The 23,830-nt window shown below is 35.6% G+C and overlaps 3 protein-coding genes across 8 annotated transcripts; all 3 read left to right on the top strand.

Moving 5' to 3' along the window:
* Positions 1-1,216: 1,216 nt before the first annotated feature.
* Positions 1,217-5,939, top strand: LOC128199528 (uncharacterized). Of its 2 annotated transcripts, XM_052889516.1 has the most exons (7): positions 1,221-1,726; positions 1,806-1,898; positions 1,975-2,037; positions 2,184-2,312; positions 2,420-3,220; positions 4,130-4,429; positions 4,730-5,938. In XM_052889516.1, exons 1-7 carry the CDS (start codon positions 1,432-1,434, stop codon positions 5,917-5,919), a joined length of 2,871 nt encoding a protein of 956 aa, XP_052745476.1. In that variant the 5' UTR covers positions 1,221-1,431; the 3' UTR covers positions 5,920-5,938. The 2 variants fall into 2 exon arrangements, with proteins under 2 accessions (XP_052745477.1, XP_052745476.1); XM_052889517.1 differs by lacking the exon at positions 1,975-2,037 and having other exon boundaries at positions 1,217-1,726; positions 4,730-5,939.
* A 220-nt stretch (positions 5,940-6,159) lies between these two features.
* On the top strand, positions 6,160-21,588 carry LOC112051121 (zinc finger protein 436). Of its 5 annotated transcripts, none has more exons than XM_052889511.1 (8): positions 6,160-6,422; positions 15,886-16,060; positions 16,149-16,241; positions 16,343-16,477; positions 16,592-17,068; positions 17,142-17,218; positions 18,790-18,851; positions 20,647-21,588. In XM_052889511.1, exons 1-8 carry the CDS (start codon positions 6,343-6,345, stop codon positions 21,420-21,422), a joined length of 1,875 nt encoding a protein of 624 aa, XP_052745471.1. In that variant the 5' UTR covers positions 6,160-6,342; the 3' UTR covers positions 21,423-21,588. The 5 variants fall into 5 exon arrangements, with proteins under 5 accessions (XP_052745471.1, XP_052745470.1, XP_052745474.1 ...); XM_052889510.1 differs by having other exon boundaries at positions 16,334-16,477; XM_052889513.1 differs by lacking the exon at positions 6,160-6,422 and adding an exon at positions 6,835-6,970 and having other exon boundaries at positions 16,334-16,477.
* On the top strand, positions 8,189-11,392 carry LOC112053407 (myb-related transcription factor, partner of profilin-like). Its single transcript, XM_052889515.1, has 5 exons — positions 8,189-9,027; positions 9,129-9,327; positions 9,594-9,776; positions 9,864-10,267; positions 10,980-11,392. Exons 1-5 carry the CDS (start codon positions 9,023-9,025, stop codon positions 11,008-11,010), a joined length of 822 nt encoding a protein of 273 aa, XP_052745475.1. The 5' UTR covers positions 8,189-9,022; the 3' UTR covers positions 11,011-11,392.
* Positions 21,589-23,830: the final 2,242 nt, after the last annotated feature.

Below are 23,830 nucleotides of genomic sequence, written 5' to 3'. Positions count from 1 at the left end.
CTTACAATTTCGTATATCTAAAACAGAACGGTCGTTAAATCAAGAAATGCGAACAAATACTCAAGAACTCATCGATGTTTCTGTGTCAATCTCACTATAAATGAAGACGTTACAATTGACGTTGCGAAATAAGTAAGTTGCAGTCACATTGAATTTCTTAAAAAAACCAAGTATGAATTTAAGAAATTAATGTCAATTTTTTTTTTTAAATTCTTGCTCTTTGATTGTATTTTTTTTTTCTTATCCCATGAGGAAAAGGCAAACAATCAGGGCCTTACTTAAGATGATTCTATTTACGAGTAAAATCTCCTTCAGTTTATTGTAATTTAGTACTTGGCTAATATCGTAACAGACAGTTGACGACCTCCGTGGCGCAGTGGTATGCGCGGTGGATTTACAAGACGGAGGTCCTGGGTTCGATCCCCGGCTGGGCCGATTGAGATTTTCTTAATTGGTCTAGGTCTGGCTGGTGGGAGGCTTCGGCCGTCTAGTTCCCACCCTACCGGCAAAGACGTACCGCCAAGCGATTTAGCGTTCCGGTACGATGTCGTGTACAAACCGAAAAGGGGTGTGGATTTTCATCCTCCTCCTAACTGTTGAGGAAACAATACAATATTTCACTTTGGCAACACTCTCTTTAATCTATGAACCACTCCTTCCTGTAATGTCTACGGTAGTAATGTCGGCCCGTAAGAGATTGTGATGTGATCTAATAACTAATACAGAATTAATCAAGTTCCACTTTGTTTTATTGGACTACAAGTCCTAACACTAACAAGCTAGCCCGCTTCCATCTTAGATTGCATCATCACTTACCATCAGGTGAGATTGTAGTCAAGGGCTAACTTGTAAAGAATAAAAAAAAAAAAAAAAAGTTATTAAACAAAAAAACAAAATTACTTTAGCCCCCATAGGCTGAAATGGTGGTTTAGCTATGCTGTGGAACGCAAAAAGCAAGAGTAGTTAGTGAAAAGGTTACTTTTTACACAAAAGGGTTACTTTTTTAATATTTTGGGTAGCGTCTCACAAGACCCAACTGGCAACACTGCTTGGCTGTCACTAAGTTGACTAACACCTCTAAATTCTAATAAAGCAGTTTAATACATTGGGAAATGTTTTCTTTTTTTCTGCGTTCTATTTTTACCAGGGGTATGACACTTTAGTTCTTGCATGTGCCGTTTTGTCGCTGCAATCGATCCCTGTTACCAAAGAGTATGTACACGTTATGGTTTTATTTTGTAGGTGGGCGGCTAGTCTGTGATAAACACTTAACAAAATGTCGATGTGTTTTTTGTTTGTGTCAATATCGAGTTCACAGGTGCAGGTTGTTTTGTTGATTTCCTTAAGCTTACGCTAAGTTGAGATCCAAAATATCTAAATCCTTCTCGTTTTGATACTTTAGTTTCTGTTTTACTTTCTTAAACATTCGCGATGGGACTATTTAAGTGTTGTGTCGGTGGTTGTAATGCAACCAGTGAGACACAAAAACTCTATAGTTTTCCCAAGAACGATAATTTAAGAAGTTTGTGGCTATCCTTCTTAGTGCCTACTAATTCTCTTCTCATTGGACTCTCTAAAGATCAATTGATTAGAAAGCGTGTTTGTGAGAAACATTTCGACAAACAGCAGTTTGACGAAGAAGGTAAAAGACTTCGGTATTCGTATCCGTGCTTACTTACGGATGTCGAAATAGCACACGGGGAACCACGTCCTTCCACTGGAGCTGGTGAGATTTTTTATTTATTTCTTGTCTTGTTGCAATACAGATTGGCTTTTATGTGGTTAATGGTTGTTATGTGTTTCAGTTCTAAACTCTTTGAACGATCATAATTATTACAAAGAGGATAGTGATGAGCACGATGATGTAACAGACGCTCTATTGGTCATTGGGAGAGCAGGTATGTGTAATGAATCTCCTTGATGCAAATCTTTAGATATTAAAATACTTATACAAATAATTTCTTAAAATTTCAGGTGAGAACTTTCATGAACACTCATATTCTCAACCTGTCATATCTGGTACAACAAATCAAAGAGGTTTGTTGACTTTTCATAAGATATTCAAATTCATAATAGACATGCATGTAAATTGTATTAGGATCATGTTATTTGTTAAAAACCTAATTGATTCTGTGCTAGTTGTTTCTCATGAATGTGACTGATAAAGTTGTTTGCATTTTCAGCTGAAGTCTTAGAACAACATTCTTGTTCTTATAATAAAGAAGTGGAAAGTCTTGCTACGTCTGTGCAGTCTCTCTCTCAGTCAACACGAAAGTTAAAAACTTTTCAAAAAAAGAAGAAGAGCCAACACAGTAAGTAGTAGATTGTAGAAGTTGTCCATTTATATTATACTTTTATTCCTATACTTATATATGATATATGATAAATGATAATAATCTTAAATTCTGTATTTTCTTAGATATGCTAATAAAAAAACTGGAATCAAGTAAAAAGAAATTTATTGAACAAGTTACAGAAATTTCATCAGAAACTTTGGATAAAACGTTCAAAGAAAGAATTGAAAAAGCCACATTGTATGGAACAAATATAAGATTATTTAAAAATTTTGATTATTTGAACAAACAAGCACAAAAGTTTTTAATGATGCAATTACGAGTATGTAGGCTAAAGAAACACGTGAGACGCTTTAGCTTGGATGAAAAGCTATTATCTTTAACTTTAATGAAGCAAAGTCCAAAATCATATAAATTGTTAGAAAATATATTTAATTTACCTACAAAGAGGACATTAAATCGTCTCTCAGAGAAGATAGAAATTGAACCAGGATTGAACTTCAAAGTTTTTGAATTCATAAGAAATAAAATAAAAAATTGGAATACAGATAAAAAACTATGCACCATTGTCTTTGATGAAATATCGTTAACACCACATCTTACATATAATGAAAAAAGTGATGAAATTTATGGTTTTGTGGATGTAGCTGAAGAAAGGAAAAAAAGGTTTTGTGATCATGCATTAGTTTTTATGGTCAGAGGAATATGTTCACCGTGGAGACAATGTATAGCATTTTATTTTTGTGAAGGAACTGTATCAGCAGCTGCGTTGCAAAATATAATAAAGCAACTGGTCTCCCAAACAGTTCTGACTGGGCTCATACCAATAGCATTGGTTTGTGACCAAGGATCAACATTTAGAACAGCTATCAAAGCTTTCAGAGAAGACACTGTTAGAAATCGAAATATTCAGAATATAAAAAATGGTAAGAATTGCTATATCTATATATACTTAAACTTCCCTTTCTTGAAATAGTATTTGCCTGTAGCAAAATGATGGAGCTATTTGTAAATAAAGTGGCAACCCAATAACCTTTAATAGCCCAGTGAGCCGTGATAGCACAGTGGATATGACTTCTGCTGCTGATTTCAGAGGGTGTGGGATCATATTCGGTCCGGGGCGTGCACCTCCAACTTTTCAGTTGTGTGCATTTTAAGAAATTAAATATCATGTGTCTCAAATAGTGAAGGAAAAACATCTTGAGGAAACCTGCATACCAGAAAATTTTCTTGCGCCAGCGTGGTGGACTATTGGCTTAACCCCTCTCATTCTGAGAGGAGACTCAAACTCAGGAGAAGAACTGAATATGGATTGATAATGATGATGATGATGAACTTAATAACTTCTGGGATAAAATAAATATATGCTCCAGATTGCAAACTATGTCTGTGCAAATATTTTGAAGATCTTAAATAATCATCATCATCCATTATGGAGGAGGTTAGCACTAGTCGGCCTCTTCTGATAGACCAACGAGACTGGCAACCAATAAATGGCGGTATATCCATTTCAATTTGGCTAAACTTAACAAGCATTATAGACCGATGCAAGAAGTCTAGGACTGAGAATGACCAACCCACATGCCCAGCATGATGGTCATTTACAGGAACAACCAACAAATCGGAAAATATTGATCTGAATAATAAATCTGATAAGATAAAGGGTCTCGATAGACATACAACTAAGTGATCCTATATCTCAAGCACTAAGCCCTTTTTCAAGTGTCAACCCATATGAGTTCATGTATCCTCTCAGAAGCCTTTTATTTAATTTTTTTTTCAATTTAATTTTATTTAATACTAATACTTTATTTAATAATCAATTAATTTTTTAGATGGAACCATAAACATTGCTGGGCAGAATTTGAGTGTCTTCTTTGATCCGCCTCATCTCCTTAAAGGAATACGGAATAACTTCCTCAACAAAAACATTATTTGGAAAGGAAAAAAAGCCACATGGAAAGACATTGAATTTATATTTGATGTGGACAGTAAATTGGGACACACCAGAGCTTTGCCTAAATTGACAGAGCATCATGTCAACCCTGACAAAATTAAAAAAATGAAAGTCAGTGTTGCAGCTCAAGCCTTAAGTGCCCGAACTGCTGCCATGTTGAAATATACAAATGCAGTTTGTAAGTATACATAAATACAAAGTCTGAAGTAGCTCATGACTTCAAAAGCTAATGCCTAGACCACATGTTTTTTTTCTTAAATAATATCTAAACCTAAATAATTATGTTTTAGTTTGTTTAATCCTCACTTTACATTAAAATAAAACGCTTTAGTACCAAATCTGTAATATTTAATGCAGTTATGTTACAAATGTTTATCTGGCACGGAAATACTTTTCCTTCTTATCACAAAATGAAGTATTTTATGCACAATATTTATTGTTTCTCATTTAACATTTATGTTTCTCATTTTTATTTCAGCTAATTTACACACTGGACACTCTAGCACCATGGAAACAACAGCTGAAGTCGTTGCATTTATTGATAAGCTTTTTGACAGTGTCAATTGTAAACCTGGTTGTGCAAAAAAAGGAAAATTACGAAAGGCAGTAAAGAATAATTCTAAACATCACTCATTTTGGACAGAAGCCATAGAGATAATTAAAGAATTAAAATTTGAGGACAGTAGCAGTAAAATTGCTGTTAAAGCAGGAAGGCCTCGACTTGTGCGTGTTCCATCCTTAGAAGGTTGGATAACAACCTTAGAAAGTTTCATTAGAATATCTAAGTTATTGTTTGAAAAATATAGCATCGAATATTTTTACCCAAGGTTTATTAACCAGGACCCACTGGAAAATTTTTTTGGTAGGATAAGGTCTCTGAATTATAGGAATATAAACCCAGATGCAAATACATTTCTGCATGCATTTAAATCATTGGTATTAACCAATTTGTTGAGTCCTCACTCAAAATTTGCCAACTGTGAAGTGGATGATGGCGATTCATTGCTAGATGTAAATTTTTTATTTGAAAGTTCTTCTAATGATAAAGAAAACCGTTTTAAAATGCCATCCACTTCACAACAGCAACAACAACAGATACTAGACCATAACAGTCCAAGTGGGTCTTTAAAAGACGAAATTATACTGGAAAAAATAAAAGTTCAGTGCTCAGCCTATACGGCTGGGTTCTTATGCCGTAAATTAACTAAAAAAAATCAATGTAAGAGCTGCCTAAAAACATATACAAGCAGCTCTACAAATGAAAATATTTATGCTTATATAAAATTTAGAGAATACGAAATGCTCAAAAATGATAATTTAGCATATCCTAGTGAAAACTTTATTATGATGTACAGGGATGGAAGTAATTTAATACATAAATATTTAAATAAAAATGCTTGTGAAAAAAATATTGGGAAAAATTTAAAGAAAATGCTAAATAAAAGTTTGAGGTTTTCCTGGTTGGGGTGCTGTTCTTCACACACAGAAATATTAAAAAGTGTATTTTTTAATAGTATAATAAGATTACATGTCCACAATTGGTGCAATATTATAAATAAAATTTTGAAAGGGGATATCAAACAAAAATATGTGTCCAAAATGGCTGATATACATAAATCTGCCTACGAAAAATATAAAAAGCTCGTACTCCGAAATAAAAGCGTTTAAAAATAAATTTGTTTGATTTTTAATTAAGGTTACAAAATAAAATAAATGAGACCAATTATGGTTATCGATATATCAGGTAGGGACGTCACTAAAGTATCGATAACGAATGACTGCAGTAGGTAAGCACTAGCTGCAAGGCTACAGTAGCGCCAAAACGGCACAATTGGAAAACTGTATGAAAAGCTCCAACGCCAGTGTCCTATCTGTTACGTAGTAACTAATAACTAATCTGTGATTTTTACATACCATAACAAGTAAAACGTGATGTCTTGCAACAGTAAATGCTGTGGTAAAAAATACAATACTAACTGATCCTAGCCTAGGAGTTTCCTCCAAACGGTGGAGTAGACTGCAGTGAGCACAAAAAGCAGTTTCAATTGAGGAGTTGAGGACTATCACTTCGTATCCAAGAACTACAAAACAATGCGGTGCTGCGTGCCTTTCTGCGAAAATACTTCAGACGATGTGTCGAAATCTGAAAGAACGGGAATTACCTTTCATATGTGAGTGAAAATTTATTAAGTATAGATTTCTTTTATAGTTTTTGCAATCACTGATGTGAGACCTTCTTTTAAGTAAAAAAAGGGTTATAATTAGAAAGAGGTCGCCTTGATCGAGGGGGTTTGGGTGGGAGGGGGGGTGAGGGGAGGTCCTCCCTACCTCCCTATGTTATTTATTTACCGCTGAAAGTAATAGATTTTTTTATAATTTTTTTTTAATTTACGATTTTTTAGGTTAAGTACGTATATTTTGGGTCAAAACTCACTGGTTTATTCACGGTTTACTTACAATCATCATAGGCGTCACTTGTAACACAAGATAATTCACTTTTTTTTACAAGAAAACTAAAAAAAACGTTATATAAATATTATTGAATAAGTATAAGTCAAGTTCTAATCTAATTTTGGCAAGGTTTTACTAATTGCAGAAAGCATTTATACATGGCTACGCCAGAAGACTCGCTTCTGGCTTCGCGCTTTACAAAAACACTCTAAGGGTAGGGCAAACAAGACTGCTTGGAGTCGGGGTGCCCAAATTTTGAATTTTTAAGGTATTTATCTAACACTATGTAACCTAAAATTTCGTATGTAACCTAAAATTTCATAATAAAAAAAAACTCCGTCTCAGCGGGTAAAATCATGATGTAAAGGTATTATGAGCCTCCACAATATCCTTTGATATGATCATCTTATTTCTAGGAAGGAGACCTTATTCTAATGCCGACCCAAATTTACTAAGTATAGATTTGTTTTATAGTTTTACAATCACTCTTAAGAGTATGAGGCCCATAGTTAGTGACCCAGTTTCGGAATCATACGTTATCTAGCAACACACTTCCTGTACTGTGTGACAGATTTTCATTGGTTCCATTTCTTGTATAATTTCAATTGTAAACCATGTGTGTTGAATTTAAAACAATTTCTTGAAGAAACCTAAATCTTAGTTGTGAAGACATGTATCAAAATCAAAATTCATTTAGTTTCAGTAGGCTTAGTTTACAAGCACTTTTAAAATGTCAAGATTGACTATTTGTAAACTATGTAGTGACTCTTGCACAACACACTACACTACATCATTGATGAGTTCCTTAAAGATAAAAGCGCTTGGAGGCCATTGGATCAGCTTCCACCTTCACACAGGAAATAAAACTATAAGAAATTGTAATTGTTATCAATTGTAAATTATAATACTGTATGACTTTTTCAAAAGAGCAACTGTTGAGTTTCTTGCCGGTATCTTCTCAGCAGAACCTGCCTTCCGAACCGATGGTAGAATCTTTACAAATAGTCAACTGACGTGTCAAAAGTGCTTGTAAACTGAGCCTACTTGAAATAAATGATTTTTGATTTGATTGATTTGCACTACAGACATAGGCATATATAGCGGGTGGGCCGGGCCCACCCTGGAATGGTCCAGTGCCCACTAGAATTCTGGGCTACCAATTTAAAATTGTAAGATGGATGCCAAAATACAAAATATACAAAGAAAAATCAATAAAATCAGTCGACCCATAACAGAGGCCAGCGTCCACAAAACATTGTTAACAATATTTCTATAATGAGCGTCAACTCAACAAAGTGGCAATGGGCTGGTCACATTGCACGCTGTTCTGACAGAAGATGGACAAGAGAAACAACCAAATGGAAGGGTCCATCAGGTAAAAAAAAAGTCGGTAGACAAAGCCGCGATGGGAAGACGACATCGCTCAAGCAGTGGGGAGAAATTGGATTGACCAAGCCAAGGACAGGGAAAGGTGGAAAAGGTTGGGGGAGGCCTATACCCAAAATGGGGTCCATATCCCAAATAATTTAGATCTAAGTTAAACACTAACATTAACTAACACTATATTATAAGTACATTTGTAAAAAAATTTAATCACTAACACAATGTAAAATGTAAAAACTGAGGATATTGGAATAAAAAGGCTTTATTATTATGAGTATCAACTCTGTTCAGCAGGCCTACTATCAACTTTAACCTAGCGATCCAATTCCGACGCTATTCAACTTCAGTGCCTATACTGAATCGCTTTCATTTCGTACCATGACATCTCCGAAACTGAATCGCATTTGAATCGTGTATCGTGAATGAATGATCGAGGTTTGTCTATGATCTGCAGTTGGGTCGAAATGCGCGCGAAAGAGACAACGCTATATAAGTCTTGCATAAGTTTGTCTCTTTCTCTCGAAAACTATGCGCTGCGTTCCGAACGTAGTAAATTATATCGACGGCAAGATGTAGCTTGTTTAGTTTTAAGTTAAATGAGTAATAATACCAGTAAGAAGCGTAAAAATACAAAATATATCAATTTTATTATAGTAGAGTTTAGTTAATAGGACTTTTTGTATATAATTAAAATATTTTGAGTGATGTTATTCGGACAAAATGTATGCAACTTATGAACACATCTTGTTAAACGTCATCTTTGTTAACTGACATTGACAATTGACAGATTTTTAGATCGGAGGCATCAGATATCAGACAGGCGCGAAATTTGTATTTGTAATTAATTTTAAAAAGTTAGTTAAACATATTTTTTAAATTTATTTAAAAACAGTGTATGGTGTAGTGTTTATATAGTGATAGCAAGTAAATTGATATTATGGCGTAAGTATTTGCATAGTGTTACAGTTACGCATAAAAGTGCATCTATACTTACTCGTACCTACCACTTGAGCCAAAGAATTTTAAGTGGATTTTTTTTACAGAGAAACATCGAGACGCCGAGTTAGCTACGGTCAGCTAGAGCAGTTATGGGAATTTTTAAATGCCAACAAAGGTATAGCTACAGGCTATAATAAAACGTCCCAAGCTAGAGATTTTTCAAAAAGGATGTGGGAGAATATAGCCCAAAATTTGAATTCGCATGGAGATGGCGCTATAAAAGATTGGAAAGGATGGAGTAAAGTGAGTAAATAAATATCTACAATATATTAAGATGATTAACTTGTTTGGTAAAACGAAATCTTGCTGAGAGCTCTACAGAGTCAAACATTATCACTTGCCAACCCATAGCAGACTAGCGTGCTGGGTAATTGTTTAAAATCATAACAATGACGTGGTGTATATAGGTCTCGTGGGTTGACAGTTTATATAATAAAATAAAATTATCTCAATAAATGTTTTGGCATATGACTCCAAATCCACAAATAATGTAATATTCTTTTTACTAGTACTGGAATGACTACAAGTCTAAATTGAAAAAGTTGGCTGTAGCTGCTAGAGCATCACACCAGCAGACAGGCGGAGGGGCTCCTTTGAATCGCGCTTTAACTGAAATAGAGAATAAGTTTCTCTATATCTTAGGAGAAGATTTTGGCTCTGGCCTGCCAGGAATAAGGGTAGAGCCATTGGAAGTAAGTTCGTTTTTGCATATATTTATATCCAATTTTGTTTGATAGAGCATTGAATTGATTTCTCACATAATTTATTATATTTTTCAGACATTAAATGAAACTACAAACTTTATTAATTCAGAAGCAACTAATTCAGTAGTTTCTGAAAGCATATTGGACTTGCCGATGGTGATATTGGAAGAAGAGCCTGGACCTGGACCATCATCATCAAGATTATCACCTCCTCAACCTGATTCACATCCTTTACCAACGTCACCTCCATTACCTACAACTCCCCCCAGGGCTGTAACTCCTAGACCAGTTCCCATTAGCACTCCTAGACGCTCACCACGTCGCCGCAGACGCCGCGTGACCCCATTGACGCAAGATGCGGCTCGGAGAGAGCTTATTAGGATATCCGACAGAAGGGCAGAAATAGAAGAAGCCAACAGAGATACTTTGATAAAACTTTTAGAAGAAATAAGAGGAATAAAAGAAATGCTTTTGTCAAGGTGACTGTTTATAATTATGTATTTTTATATTAAAATTAGATAGATATTCATTTCATCATCAAAAAAAAAACATACATACAGCCGAACGTAGAACCTCCTCCTTTTTGGAAGTCGGTTAAAAACTATACTATACAACAACTACAACTATGCATAAAAACTACAAATTATACTTAAACGTGTACTAGATAATTTAAGAATGAACTACTTACTCAACACTAAATGTAATTTAGGTACATACAATATTATAAAATTAGGAACTTAAATACTACTATTCATTTGCCCTTTTTTAATTTCAATAATGTTAAATATATAAAATACAAAACACAGTTTTAGAATTTAAATAAACTATCGTGAGTTATTCATATTCATTGATTATGAAACACAGCTAAAACTCATATGATACAACGTCAAAGTCGGACATCCGTGAATGAATATCACGTGAGTTTTAGTCGTGTTTCATAATCAATTAATATGAATAACTCACGATAGTTTATTTAAATTCTAAAACTATTGAAAATGTATAATAAAAATAACCGCGGGACATTTGAGTGCCGAAGCAACCTGTGGTTAGGGCCCCAGAGTGAGGAACCTTCTCACAATACGCGCATCACATATATTATTATTTCTGAATACAATGTTATCAACATGACTTTACAAAATCTTAAAGTTATGTTACAATTATTTTATATTAAATATAAACTTATTGTTTTAGGTATGTCGAGCGTCCCAGAGATGAAGTATAAGGTTATTTCTGCAGTTAACACCGAACTGTAGACCTTGGTTATTGTTAACAGTGTGTTCATTGTTAGCTGAACTTAACTGCATTTGGGCCTCTTGCAGCACATCTTCGTTGCTCAGCATAGAAACAGGCATATTTGCTTTGTTGCAAATATTATGTAAAATTACACAAGTATTCACTATGGAAGCTGCAACTCTTGGTTGATAATGCAATACTCTATGGACTAAAAGACATCGAAAACGAGCTTTTAAGAGTCCAATTGTCCTTTCAATTACATTCCTGGTTCTTATTTGTAAATCTGTGTAATGTTTCTCTGGTGTGTCAGGAAGAGCATTGACAATGGGTGTCATCATGTATTTCCTCAATGGGTAACCTGAATCAGCTGCAAAAAAGAAATTTTATTCTATTTTTAAATCCTTAATTATTACTAAAAGCAATATTTTGCTTTCTTAATGTGTTAAAGTTATAGTTCAATAATTGGATTAATATTTTATTGTTATTAATATTAATGTAATTAATCATGAGTTTTTTAGCAGATACAAGTACTTTTAATTCTTACCCAGTAACCATGTTGTTTCATCAAGATTTTCTAAGAATAATTTTAAAGGATGAACATTCCAAATAAATGAATCATGGGTGGCACCACCATAACTAGCGTCAACACTTGTTATATTCATATCAGCATCACAAATCTGTAATAATTAGGTACATTATGTAAAAAAGGTTAATTAAACATATAATTGTGGAATAAAAAGGATATTGTGTTAAAATCTTTATTTATATAAGTAGGCACATTAAAAATTTAGGTTTATATTAAGTATTAATACATAGTTATAAATAATGTTTTTTTTTCATTTTCCATCTGCTAGTAATAAATATAAATGGGAGCCTGAAAGAGAGATTACAATTAGTGATAAAGATTGAACTGCATGAACTTACCAACTGAACATTTAATGAGTGATAGTGCTTCCTACAATAAAACCTTTCTTCATTTTGAGACGGTCTAATGATTGCAACCTGTGTACAGTCAATGCAGCCAAGTATCCCAGGAAAATTAAATTTTTGATAAAACCTGAAATTTATTTTAATATCATTTAGGTACCCACCTATATAATGTCATTGTTGATTAAACTATATTATACATATAATATCTTTTAGATAAAAATATTTTTTTTCAATGTACTTACCTGAGTAAGTATTTCCAATTTCTATCTTACTTTTTTGAGTCTATTAGTAAGTATTAGGTTTCAATATGGGGGATGGGTACCATACCTTGTTCTAACTTTATTTCTCTCTTCTAAGGAATTAGGGAAAGAAATGTATTTCCTTCTCATCGCAGGGGTATCAATGCACCTAGTAACCTCAGCTATGACTGCAGAAACAGTTTGCTGTGCCATTGAATGAGCGGTAATGTCTCCTATTGGCCTTTGATATGACCCTGTTGCGTAAAAAGACAATGCAGTCAAAACCTAAAAAAAAAACACCTTTAGTTGTTATTACAATACCTATTGTTAATAATATTTTGTCTCTACATATTTTGTCTGACACAAAAACCACAAGAACTTTGCCAACTTACGTAAATGAAGTCACTGAATGCAGTATAAACTGTATTTACGTACCTTTGTTTCTATCGACAAATCTGTCGATTTTGTCGGTTTTTTAATCATTGGCTGTAATTCGGCACATAGATTTATCACCAATTCCTTAGAAAGACGATACCGTTTAATAAATTCCGTATCCTCCAAACTGAAAGGATCCGATTGTTCCCGTATGAAGCGTCTTCTTTGTTTACGCTCAGTGTTTATTTCATTGTCGTATTCCAGAAATTCAAAGATTATTAGTTCATCAGACATTATAACACTGTTCAAAAAAGTATTTCTAAGCAAAGTACTTGCTACTAACTAATTTATATTCAATTAAATAATATAAATTACGTGAAAGCGATTCAGTTCAAGCCACAATAAAAGTAACTTTATTTGATCGGCTCACTTTGACAGTATAACGATTCAGTTTAGGTTACATTAGAAGTTCACAGTACGAAAAACAGACTGAATGGATGCCGTTAGCGGATCAATTTAGGTTTTTATTGCGTGACAGCGTCAATTGGTCGGTTATAGGACTTCATGGTAGGAAAAAGCAAAGCAGTTCAGTTTAGGTCTTTAATTGAGTCGCTATAATAGTTGATAGTAGGTACCCAGTGGTTGTGGCTGGCCCCATAAGGTGGGCCTGGCCCACCCTACGAAATAATCCTAGATACGCCAATGACTACAGAAGGCAGGTTCAGCTGAAAAGAGCCGGAAATAAACTCAACAGTTATTTTTTTTTAATCATAGCTACATTATCTATAGTACGCGCGTTAACAACTGAGTCTTAGGGCCATAAATCATTTCTCTATATCTATCTCGCTTGCACTTATGGGTCTTATGGAGCCGTCTAGTGAAGGGTGTAACAATGAAAGACATATTATCGATAAGTAAAGTTTATTATCGTATCTTGTTCACAAAATTAAAAAAATTAACAATATTTGATTTAATATAATACATATTTCATATTATATAATTATTAACTAAATAAAATTAATCTTCATCTGAGTCTTCATCATCAGAATCTTCGTCTTCTGCCAAATTTATTATAAGCGGCGCGTGATCTCTAATTAGAGCTTTTTGTAAATCTTTGTTTTGAAGTTCTTCGGCATGCCTAACACATTTGGCCCAGTCTTCTCGTGTGACATTTTCTATGGCTCGGTGGAGGTAATTTTCGACATCTGCTATCTTGAAGGTATTATTATTCTTCGCAACTTCTCCCTTTACTTGTGCCCAAATTAATTCTATTGGGTTATATTGACAGTGATATGGAGGGAGCCTTATTACTTCATGACCTCGTTCATTTGCCAGATGGTCTAAAGCGTAGACCTTCTGCGGGTTACTGGCTTTTACTTTTCTTATTAATTCTTCAATAATTTCGTTGCTGGAATATGGAATCTTTTTCTTTGTCAACCATTCTTGAATTTCAGCTTTCCTCGTGTTTCTTGTGGGTATCTTTTCCAACTGTATCGAATGATAGCTTGCGTTATCGACAATTATAACTGAGGGCTCTTCAAGTAGATTCAGGAATTCGGAAAACCATGCCATATATGTTTCGCCATCCATTTCTGTGTGGTAATCAGCATCCTTTGATTTCACCGCTTTAAATATTAGCTTCGCATCTGGAACGAAGCCAGTCCTTGCAGAACCCGCATGGCAAACTATTAATCTTTGGCCTTTTCCCACAGGCTGATTCTTGAAACCTCCTTCATCGTTGCTTCCAAGCCACATCCTCTTTCTTGCATGGTTTTGATTAATCCATGTTTCGTCTAGATAGAAACGTGGTCGCTGATCGTTAGTTCTTCTAAGTAAATCCAATTTCCTTAAAAAGTCCATTCTAGCACAAACAATATCAGTTCTTTCCATTAAATATTTACGTCCTTCGCTATTTTTCTTATACTGGAACCCAACCTCCTTCAGTAGTATTCTCATTGAAGTGTTGCCGCATTTAAAATCGGGTAATTGTTCACGGAATTTTTCTAAAATTTTCGCCACGGATGGATACTCTCCATTCTCATAAAATGAAGCTACAGTTCGCTTCAACACACTTTTATCAAAATCGTCAATATTAGTGACGGTTTGTGGTTTCTTAAAATTTGTTCTTGGTATACAGGTACTGCCTGATTGTGATACTTCCGTCTTGATTCGGTCCACTGTCGCTCTGCTCACACCACAAACAAATGCGGCCATTTCACGTGGTTTGTTGAAATTTAGAGAAGCCACTTTATTCGGATCACTTTTCAATTCATTGAGAAACAGGAATACGTTGTGAATCAGTGTTCGAGCTTGAGGGCTAATATCGCCATGTAATTTCTTCAGATCAACGTTAGAAAATAAAGTATCCATAGTGCGCAACGAGTAACACATGAATGTATTTATTTAATTGCAGTAAACACATTTATAGCAAAAAAAATACGCAATGCAATTACATTAGAAACCGACCAATCAGAATCGTCCAAATCATTATTGACTCATCATTAGCACGTGCGCAGGTAGCCGTTTATCGATAATTAGGGTGCGCAGGTAGGCGCGCTGCACATTCCTATCTTTTTTGACTTTTATGACCGGACGACTCAGATGATAACGCGCATACTATAATATATAAAATTCTCGTGTCGCGGTGTTCGACATTGAACTCCTCCGAAACGGCTCGACCGATTTTGATGAAATTTTTTGTGCATATTTAGTAGGTCTGAGAATCGGCCAACATCTATTTTTCAAACCCCTAAATGTTAAGGGTAGTCCACCCCTAAATTTTTTTTTTTATTTTTTAGGCAAAATTTTTTGTTTTTATTTTTTTATGACACAGCATACAAAAATACATACAACCCTAAATTTTCACCCCTCTACGATCAACCCTTATATTTTTGTTTGTTAATTAAAAACTATACATACAAATGATTTGTAACTAAAACGTAGTCAATTTGAGCTTTATTGTTATTGTATAAAGTTCATATTAATAATAATTAGAAAACGGGGTAGGGGTAGGGTAGGGGTAGGGTAGGGGTAGGGTTGGGGTAGGGTAGGGTAGGAGTAGGGTAGAGGTAGGGTAGGGGTAGGGTAGGGTAGGGGTAGGGGTAGGGTAGCGGTAGTTGAAAGTTTACATCGAGTTTCACGCGGACGAAGTCGCGGGCATCCGCTAGTTATTATATACTATTAAAATCATTACATTTACTTCCTGTGTGAAGGTCGATGCTGATCCAATAACATCAATTGTGTAGTAAACATTCTTTACCCTATATATATTGCCTAAACTATACATTAATATGTAGTTATGTATGAATGTTTATTTCCAGCTTACCCAGTGAAGGTAATCTCCGTAATGCGTGGCTCAGAGCCCTCGGCACACAAGACCATCACCTGCCCGACCCTGCTGTGGTCTGCTCCCAGCACTTTCTAGAAAGCGACTTTTATAAAACAGAGAGTTGTGTGAGGCAGATTCACTCTCATGCTATTCCTTCATCAGTGCAGGTGACTTTATTATGTTTTTAATTGAGAATTTAGCAGCATTACTTTCATGAAAGTGGTAATGTAGAAGTAACTGTTGGTATATTTACAGATGTGCATGATATGCCTGGACACTGACAGCAAGCTGTCTCTAATGAGCAAACACAAGTTGGAGCAGGCATATGAACAGCTGACTGGACTGTCTGTGAGTTGACAATCAAATTGTACTAATTTTAAGTGATAAGGTATATAAAAGATTTTGTATAATTTTTTTTTATCACTCATTAAACTGTGCAGTTGTTTCAGTTGTGCCGTCGAGGAAATCTGAAGCAAACACTCTGTGTGCTGTGTGCTCAGAGATTGATTAACTTCAGTAGATTTAGAGACTTGAGCTTGAGAGCCCATTCACTGATGACAGACTTAGTTGAACAATGTAAATTAGTGAGTACTTAATATTAACAATTTCATTTAAATTTAAGCCTGAAATACATAATTATGTCTTGTTACCTTACTTGAGGAGTTGATTGTTTGGTGTTAACATTGACCTTGTTTCAGAATACTGTACAACACAAAGAATTGATGAACTGCACAACTGCACATCTGAAGTGTAATTTGTCACAAACAACATTAGGAGCTAACCATTGCGACTTGTACATAGATCACAATGATGAAGAGGAACAGACAGCAGCAGAGGAATCTGTAGTGGGAGATGTTGCAACAGTTGTGGTCAAGAATGAAGCCAGTTCTGACTCCACGTCGAGGGCTGATAACTTGGGAATGGCACAAAAAGATCACTGTGTATCTAATGAGAAATACAACATAAGTATCAAGTTAGAAAAGGATCCACTGTCTGAAGCTGTGAGTGAAGCTCTTCATAGAAGAGCAGTGACTTCCTGCACTTCAGTTGCAGGACAAGAAGTCAAGACAGAGAGTTACATAAAGAGTGAAAGTGTTACCTTCGAATGTAGACATTGTTTTCAGGAGTTTGTGCAAGAAACTGCATTCAATGATCATATGAGCGAGCATCTCCAGGTGAGACTGTTGTCCACTTCTACACAGATGGTGGATGGACAGACATGTTGTGAATGAGTTTTCTATTTGGCAGGTCTCTGGCGACTGTCAAGTGTGCGAGCCTCGTGCAGCTGTGAGCCGCAGCTGTGACTCACTCATGCTACAGAACAAGTGAGTATTCAACAGCTTGTGCACTACAACAAGCTGAGTCTGAGACAATGTGCTCTGAGTGTTTCGGTCCGCTGCTAGTGACTCACGTTTTGGGGCAACTAGGGGGTTGGAGAATGCAAATGCGTATGATTTTATACTTACTATAACTAAATATTGAATCGCGATCGGGATCGATCTGAATTCATAAATTATAACTAAGATCTGCAATCGATCTATTACATTCTATAAGTAAAACCTACACCTAACCTATACCTAAATGACTACCGATCGACGATCGACCAAGTAATGATGATCGCTAGATAACTTTAGAGCAAACCGCGGTTGACGTCAGTTAATGTAGGCCGATGCTGATATTGCGCCTCGTGCAGATGGTACCATGTGCGAGGTTTATAGGCCAACTCTTACATGGCAGCTTCTGGGTTATAGCTGGACGTAACAAGTGTAATAGGGATGATAACAGTTTTTGAAATTGTATACAAACTAATAGCATGCCTATAGTAAAGCAATTTTGTAACGGTAACAGGATATCTGCGATCATTACTTTCGGAGCTACAGGGTTCAGTTTTGCGGTGCTGCCTCAGATGTCAGAGCTGAAAGAGCTGAAAGTTTTGTTTGATAAACAATAATTACAACACAAAACATTAATACACAAAATCACTAACGCGACTGGCAGCGTGACGGTGTCTACCCTCATCGGCGACTTCATCAAATACCCTCTTATTTAGACAAATACATCCCCTCTACAATAACATACATAAAGAATGTTAATACCACCTGTGATCGAGGACTTGTAACACTAATCTTAAATATTTATTTATTAGGCTGGGGAAAAAGTTTCTTTTTCATTTTATATAAACAATCAAAAGATTTCTTTTGATAACGTTTATTTAAATTTGACTATCCATAAACAAATCCAAAACAAAATTAATGGTTGTTGATCGCTCCAATAAATTACAACTCACTGGCTCTTTGAATCTTGAAATAGTTCAAAATTTCATATATCTGGGTTCCAATATAACAAACACAGGATCATGTGAGATGGAAATTCGCAGGAGAATTGGGATGGCCAAAAGTGCTGTCTCAACTGCATAAAATTTGGACAGTAACATCTTCAACATCAAAATGCGTCTTGTCCGGACTCTAATCTTTCCAATATTCACATATGCAGCTGAGACATGAACTATCAGCTTTTGACGGCCTCCGTGGCGCAGTGGTATGCGCGGTGGATTTACAAGACGGAGGTCCTGGGTTAGATCCCCGGCTGGGCAGATTGAGATTTTCTTAATTTGTCCAGGTCTGGCTGGTGGGAAGCGTCGGCCGTGGCTAGTTACCACCCTACCGACAAAGACGTACCGCCAAGCGATTTAGCGTACCGGTACGATGTCGTGCAGAAACCGAAAAAGGTGTGGATTTCCATCCTCCTTCCTAACAAGTTAGCCCGCTTCCATCTTAGATTGCATCACCACTTACCATCAGGTGAGATTGTAATCAAGGGCTAATTTGTAAAGAATTAAAAAAAAAACTTGTGTTTGGTGCTAACCAAAGTCACATTCTGTTGCTATGTTTCACAGAACAGCAAGTCAAGGGCTGAATGTGGACCCTGCACCATCTGCAGACGGCGCTCAGGCTTTAGGTAAGTGTAAGGGCAGGACAACAGTCCAACGGCCGGGGATCGAACCCTGCACCTTTGGCCCTGTAATTGTGCTGAAGCCTATACAGTATTATTGTTGAAAGTCGTTCAGGTGCACAGATACTAAATCTGTTAACTTTTATAGAACTAAACAAGAAATTAAAGATTTTTTTATTTTTTATTTAAAGGTTTTTTTTAGAAAAATTGAAGTTTGTTAAGTTTATTATAGATTATAGACTAATGCCATACGTTGTTTTTTAGTAGATCTAATATATAAAATTCTCGTGTCGCGGTGTTCGAACTTGAACTCCTCCGAAACGGCTCGACCGATTTTTGTGATCCTTAGCGTGATTGTCGGCCAGGGTGGAGAATCGGCCAACATCTATTTTTCATCCCCCTAAATGTTAAGGGTAGTCCACCCCTAAATTTTTTTTTTTATTTTTTAGGCAAAATTTTTTGTTTTTATTTTTTTATGACACAGCATACAAAAATACATACAACCCTAAATTTTCACCCCTCTACGATCAACCCTTATATTTTATTTGTTAATTAAAAACTATAATTTTTTTTGGTAAAATTTTTTTTTTATTTTTTGATGACTTACAATAAAAAATCTCATAATACTTTCAATTTTTCACCCCTCTACGATCAACCCCTATTTTTTATTTGTTAATTATAAACTTTAATTTTTTGCCAAAAACTCTAAAATAGCCCTTTTCTTTTTCCCATACAAATGATTTGTAACTAAAACAAATTTAAAATATGTTATTGTATAAAGTTCATATTAATAATAATTAGAAAACGGGGTAGGGGTAGGGTAGTGGTAGGGTAGGGGTAGGGTAGGGGTAGGGTAGGGGTAGGGTTGGGGTAGGGTAGGGTAGGAGTAGGGTAGAGGTAGGGTAGGGGTAGGGTAGGGTAGGGGTAGGGTAGCGGTAGTTGAAAGTTTACATCGAGTTTCACGCGGACGAAGTCGCGGGCATCCGCTAGTAAATCAATATAAAACTAATCATAGTTGCAGAAATTAATTTAGTTATGAAACAAGTGATGCTGTTTACTGTTTATATATATTGAACAAGAGCTGTCACATATATAAAAATACTAGCGGACGCCCGCGACTTCGTCCGCGTGCAATTTAGTTTTTCACAAATCCCACGGGAACCATGGATTTCATACGTTTCATACATTTTATACAAACTTTCATCCCCTATTTTATCCCAAAAATTTTACTGACCCCCTGATTTTGGAAATATATTTCATGTACAGAATTGACCTCTTTACAGATTTATTATAAGTATAGATTAACATACTGTAAATGGCAAATTGTATCTCTATAATAATTATTAAGTAATTCATTTTGATAAGGATTTAAGTTTAGTTGTATAAATGATTATGTAAACCTTAGTATGAGATTGAAATAATTTATTAAAGTACAAAAGGTACTATATCTGCTAAAATATAAATATAGATATATGCTATCGTGGCATTTTTTGTAGAAAATGATGCGTTCTGCAAAGTAATACATTATTTTATTCTTACATCAAGAGTTTTTGCAGCGCACGCCATGTAAACAAAACTTTTGTACACCTTGGGTTACATTATTGGAGTTTCAGAAAGGATCCCTAATTTTTTTGAAATATAATATAACCTATAGCCTTCCTCGATAAATGGGCTATCTACCACTAAAAGTGTTTTTCAAATCGGACCAGTAGTTCCTGAGATTAGCGCGTTCAAATAATCGAACAAACAAGCTCTACCGCTTTATAATATTAGTATAGATAAAAAGAATGTTTTGTTTCAGATCTGTCCGTGAGATGTGCAGCAGCAGATGCTATCCAGGAAAGTGAACAAATCCTTGAAACCAACATTGGCAAACACAAAAGAACCCACACTGGTGAAAAGCTTACTTGTGAGATATGCAGTTATAAAGCTGCAAGGAAACGTCATTTAGTTGATCACATAAGAACCCACACTGGTGAAAAGCCTTATTCTTGTGAGACATGCAATTATAAAGCTGCAAAGAAAGATCATTTACTACGTCACTTAAGAACCCACACTGGTGAAAAACCTTATTGTTGTGATAGATGCAATTATAAATGTGCACAAAAAAGTGACTTACTAATACACAAAAGAACACATACAGGTGAAAAGCCTTATTCTTGTGAGATGTGCAGTTATAAATGTGCATGTAAAAGTTCGTTACTAAATCATAAAAGAACCCACACTGGCGAAAAGCCTTATTCTTGTGATATATGTAATTATAAAGCTGCAATGAAACGTCATTTAGTAGATCACATAAGAAGCCACACTGGTGATAAGCCTTATTCTTGTGAGATGTGCAATTATAAAGCTACAAAGAAACATCATTTAGTGCGTCACTTAAGAACCCACACTGGTGAAAAACCTTATTGTTGTGATATATGCAATTATAAATGTACTCAAAAAAGTGATTTATTAATACATAAAAGGATACATACTGGTGAAAAGCCTTATTCTTGTGAGATGTGCAATTATAAATGTACGTGTAAAAGTTTGTTATTAAGACACAAAAGAACCCACACTGGTGGAAAGCCTTAGCGCTCGTATACGATGTCGCCACAGCACCCGCTGTGAATGACAAATGTGTTATTTACAGAAAACAACAATTTCAGGCTGGGGCCGGAAGAAGGAGGAACGGTTCATGTTGCTGCGATAAACTTTCAAGAAAATGTTTAAATAAAATAAATCAAATATTGGCCATTAATTTTTTTATTTTTATATATTTACTAGCGGACGCCCGCGACTTCGTCCGCGTAAATTTCGATGTCAACTTTACTACTACCCTACCCTACCACTACCCCAACCCTACTCTACCCAACACCTACATCTACCCTACCTCTACCCTACCCTACCCTACCCTACCCCTACCCCCACCCTACCCCAAACCTACCCCTACCCTACCCCTACCTTACCTACACTCTACCCCCATCCTACCCCTACCCTCTCCGTACCCTATGCCTTTCCTATGTAGTAGACAAGTATGTGCAAAGGCGGTCTTATTGCTTATAGCAATATCTACCAGACAACCTTTGGATAAAGGAATTACTGTAATTAGATGCGGGATAGTGCAACAAAAAAAAAGAAAAATTATATAATAATAAAAATAGTACATTTATATATACTACATGTATAAATATAAAATATACATAATAAATAATAAAATAAATAAATAAATATACCTGAGTAATAATTATAAAGAAACTACGAATTACAACTAGACAAGTAACAACTGGCTGGGCAGATTGAGATTTTCTTAATCGGTCCAGGTCTGGCTGGTGGGAGGCTTCGGCCGTGGCTAGTTACCATCCTACCGGCAAAGACGTACCGCCAAGCGATTTAGCGTTCCGGTACGATGCCGTGTAGAAACCGAAAGGGGTGGGGATTTTCATCCTCCTCCTAACAAGTTAGCCCGCTTCCATCTTAGACTGCATCATCACTTACCATCAGGTGAGATTGTAGTCAAGGGCTAACTTGTAAAGAATAAAAAAAAAAAAAGTAATATTTGAATAAACGATTTTCAAATGTTCCCAGTGTCTTTAGTGTTCTTTTCATTTTTTGTTAATAAACAAGTTTACAATTTACAATTTTGATTAACCTCCGACAATCATTAATGTAAGTAGAATAAAAAGAATGCAGAACCCTATTCTGCAAAATAAATCTATTTCTATCGGGCCACACTTGGTTGGAAAATTATGATTCATTTACCATAGAGACGTCTTTTTGACGGCCTCCGTGGCTGGTGGGAGGCTTTAGCCGTGGCTAGTTACCCCCTACCGACAAAGACGTACCGCCAAGCTATTTAGCGTTCCGGTACGACGTGTAGAAACCGAAAGGGGTGTGGATTTCATCCTCCTAACAACTTTGCCAGATTCCATCTTAAATTGCATCATCACTTACCATCAGGCTAACTTGTAAATGTTGGGATTTGGAGTCGCGAGATAAAAGAAAAACACATTCAAATAACTGCTATCTGTTTATTAATATTTGTAAAATATAGTTTAATTGCAGATCACTTGAATAAGAAGATAATGACATTTGAATGTCTGAGAGATGGCAGTTTAAATAAACAATATAGATACTTATTACTGGCTAGTATTGTATCATAGACATGTATTTTTGCTTATTCCAACAGTAAAGAATAAAAAAATATAAATTAAAAAAAATTATCCGACTTGATACAGTTCTTCTAGCTCATTGGTTTTACAGAAATGCGTGATACTACCAGGTATTATTGAATAAATAAAGTATTTAAAATTTTCACTATTTTATTTTGAAACCCAATCTTTCACTAAGGTACAAAAGGAAATTAATATAAACTAAACGGAAGCGAACGTAACGCGTAACGTAACGCGGAGGAGCCAGCAGCGTCTGCGTCGATAGCGGGGAAGAGACGCGTGCGGTGCTGCAACACATATTTGTTAATTTTTAACCGATTTCAAAAAGTTACGGCCCTGCAACCCCACTTCACCTAAAATCTATGGTTTACCCAAAATTCACAAGCCAGACTGGCCTTTGAGACCTATTGTCAGATTGATTCACCCACATACATGGCATCAAAACATCTCGCGACGTTACTCAAACCGTTTACAGGCAATACCAGTAGTTTTGTTAAAGACTCGAAACACTTCGTTCATATAATTAAAAATGAAATTATTAGTGACTCAGAGATTATGGTGAGTTTTGATGTGGAGTCCTTGTTTACGAATGTTCCTGTGGAAGAAGTAATTTCATTAATTAAGGGTTTCATAACGGATTCAAAACTACCATCGGCTTACTTGGATTTGAGTGAGTTTTGTCTTAAAAGTGGTTATTTTATGTGGCGAGGTGACTACTATAGCCAAATAGACGGTGTTGCCATGGGGTCGCCGATTGCACCTGTAGTGGCCAATATATTTATGGAGTGGGTGGAACGCGAGTTGGTCGATAAAATGACGTATAGACCGCGT

Source organism: Bicyclus anynana, chromosome 26, assembly GCF_947172395.1.
Source record: "Bicyclus anynana chromosome 26, ilBicAnyn1.1, whole genome shotgun sequence".
NCBI classification, from domain to species: domain Eukaryota; kingdom Metazoa; phylum Arthropoda; class Insecta; order Lepidoptera; family Nymphalidae; genus Bicyclus; species Bicyclus anynana.
This window is presented reverse-complemented; position numbering and strand designations above follow the sequence as displayed.